General features: G+C 35.0%; 1 protein-coding gene across 1 annotated transcript; it reads right to left on the bottom strand.

Annotated features, from left to right (window-relative positions):
* Positions 1-1,011, bottom strand: LOC116334022 (olfactory receptor 146-like). The gene has a single exon (XM_031757319.2). The coding sequence runs from the start codon at positions 1,009-1,011 to the stop codon at positions 1-3; it is 1,011 nt and encodes a 336-aa protein (XP_031613179.2).
* Between the last annotated feature and the right edge of the window lie 572 nt (positions 1,012-1,583).

Genomic DNA, 1,583 nt, shown 5'->3' with positions numbered 1-1,583 from the left:
TTATGATTTAATATAGCAGTGATTACAAGGTCTTGTTTTTGCTTTCATGCGATTGAGATAAGTTCTTTTGCAAAGCTTCTTAACTGCATTCATCACTTCTTCTGTCTTCAGAGCATATATAATAGGATCAAGCAAAGCTGGTATGGTGTGTGTCAATGTGGAATTTATCATTCTGGCATTAGGATCAATGTAGGAGGCCCTTGTTGCTATGTTAGTGATTCCAATTGGCAAGAAGAACATGACCACAAGGATCAGGTGAGAAGTACACGTTTTTAATGCTCTGAGTCGCTCCTTTCTTGACGTAGTCCTGCTCAGTGCTATGAAAATACAGACATATGAGGCTATTATAAATATAAGAGGAATGATGATGAGTATAGTGATAAGTGCAGATGCCATGTTGTAATTTAAAGATGTATCATTACAAGCCAGACGATAAACTGGTCCATGATCACAGAAAAAGCTGTTAACCACCAAAGATCTACAGAATGACAGACGGTTAAGAAGCCCAACCATGGTTGCTATTACACTCACCAAAAAAATCCATACAAACAGCAGAATTGCAGCAACTGATGTTTCAGTCACAATACTATGATACCTTAAAGGGAAACAAATTGCTATAAGTCTGTCATATGCCATAGTGACAAGTGTCCATGACTGCACACTTGCAAAGAACATAACAAAGAACATATAACTTAAACAGGCCTCATAGATGATGTATCTCCTGTCAAACAGAAAAGTATCTAAGAGTTTGGGGATGAGAGCTGTGCTCCCACACAAATCTGTCAAAGCCATGTTGAACACAATCATGTATTTAGGAGTATGAAGAGTCTTTACCAGCCAGATAACTGAGAGAAGAAAGCCATTCCCCAAAACAGTCATGATGTAGACAAAACACAGGAACGCATAGTAATACCTAATATGAGGGATGTTGGAAAACCCACTAAGATAAAATTTTTCAGGCCGAACAAATGTGTTATTAAACATTGTAGTGGCTTTATCTTCTGTTCCCATTGCAAATATTTCTTTCCCTAAACATAAAAAGAGCAGAATATAACAAACCCTAATGAGTTACTTCACTGTTGCTGTGGAAAAAACTAAACTCACCCGAGACTCTGTCAAGTGTGCAGTGCAATAAAGTGGATTGTACTGTGAGAGATGTGTTATTTATATTTCACCTCTATCACAGTGTGGAAGTAGAAATTCAGGTGGGTGTGTCACATTCTCATTAATTAATTTAGAATATATTTCAGTGTGAACCTGTTAGAATTTATGTCATTTAATTGTTTATTATTGTAAATAGAGCACTGAATCATTAATGAAAAATGATTCAAACTTTTAAAAATAACACAACTAAACACTGTAAATAGTAGATAAATTTAAGTCACTTAAAACTGCGATGTCGTTTTTCTAAAAAAGCTAACTTTGAGTTGAAGCTACTAGAGCTGTTAATATTTTTTATTATTATAGAATAATATACAGATTTAAATTCCAAGGCAGACTAAGATTTACATGTTTACTTCACATGTTTTTTGTATATTTGTGTCCCTCCAACTGAATACTTAAGTAGGGAGGCAAAGAAAACA

The sequence above is a fragment of the Oreochromis aureus genome, linkage group 10, assembly GCF_013358895.1.
Source record: "Oreochromis aureus strain Israel breed Guangdong linkage group 10, ZZ_aureus, whole genome shotgun sequence".
NCBI classification, from domain to species: Eukaryota; Metazoa; Chordata; class Actinopteri; order Cichliformes; family Cichlidae; genus Oreochromis; species Oreochromis aureus.
Note: the sequence above shows the minus strand (reverse complement) of the source record. Positions and strands in the feature narration are given on the sequence as shown.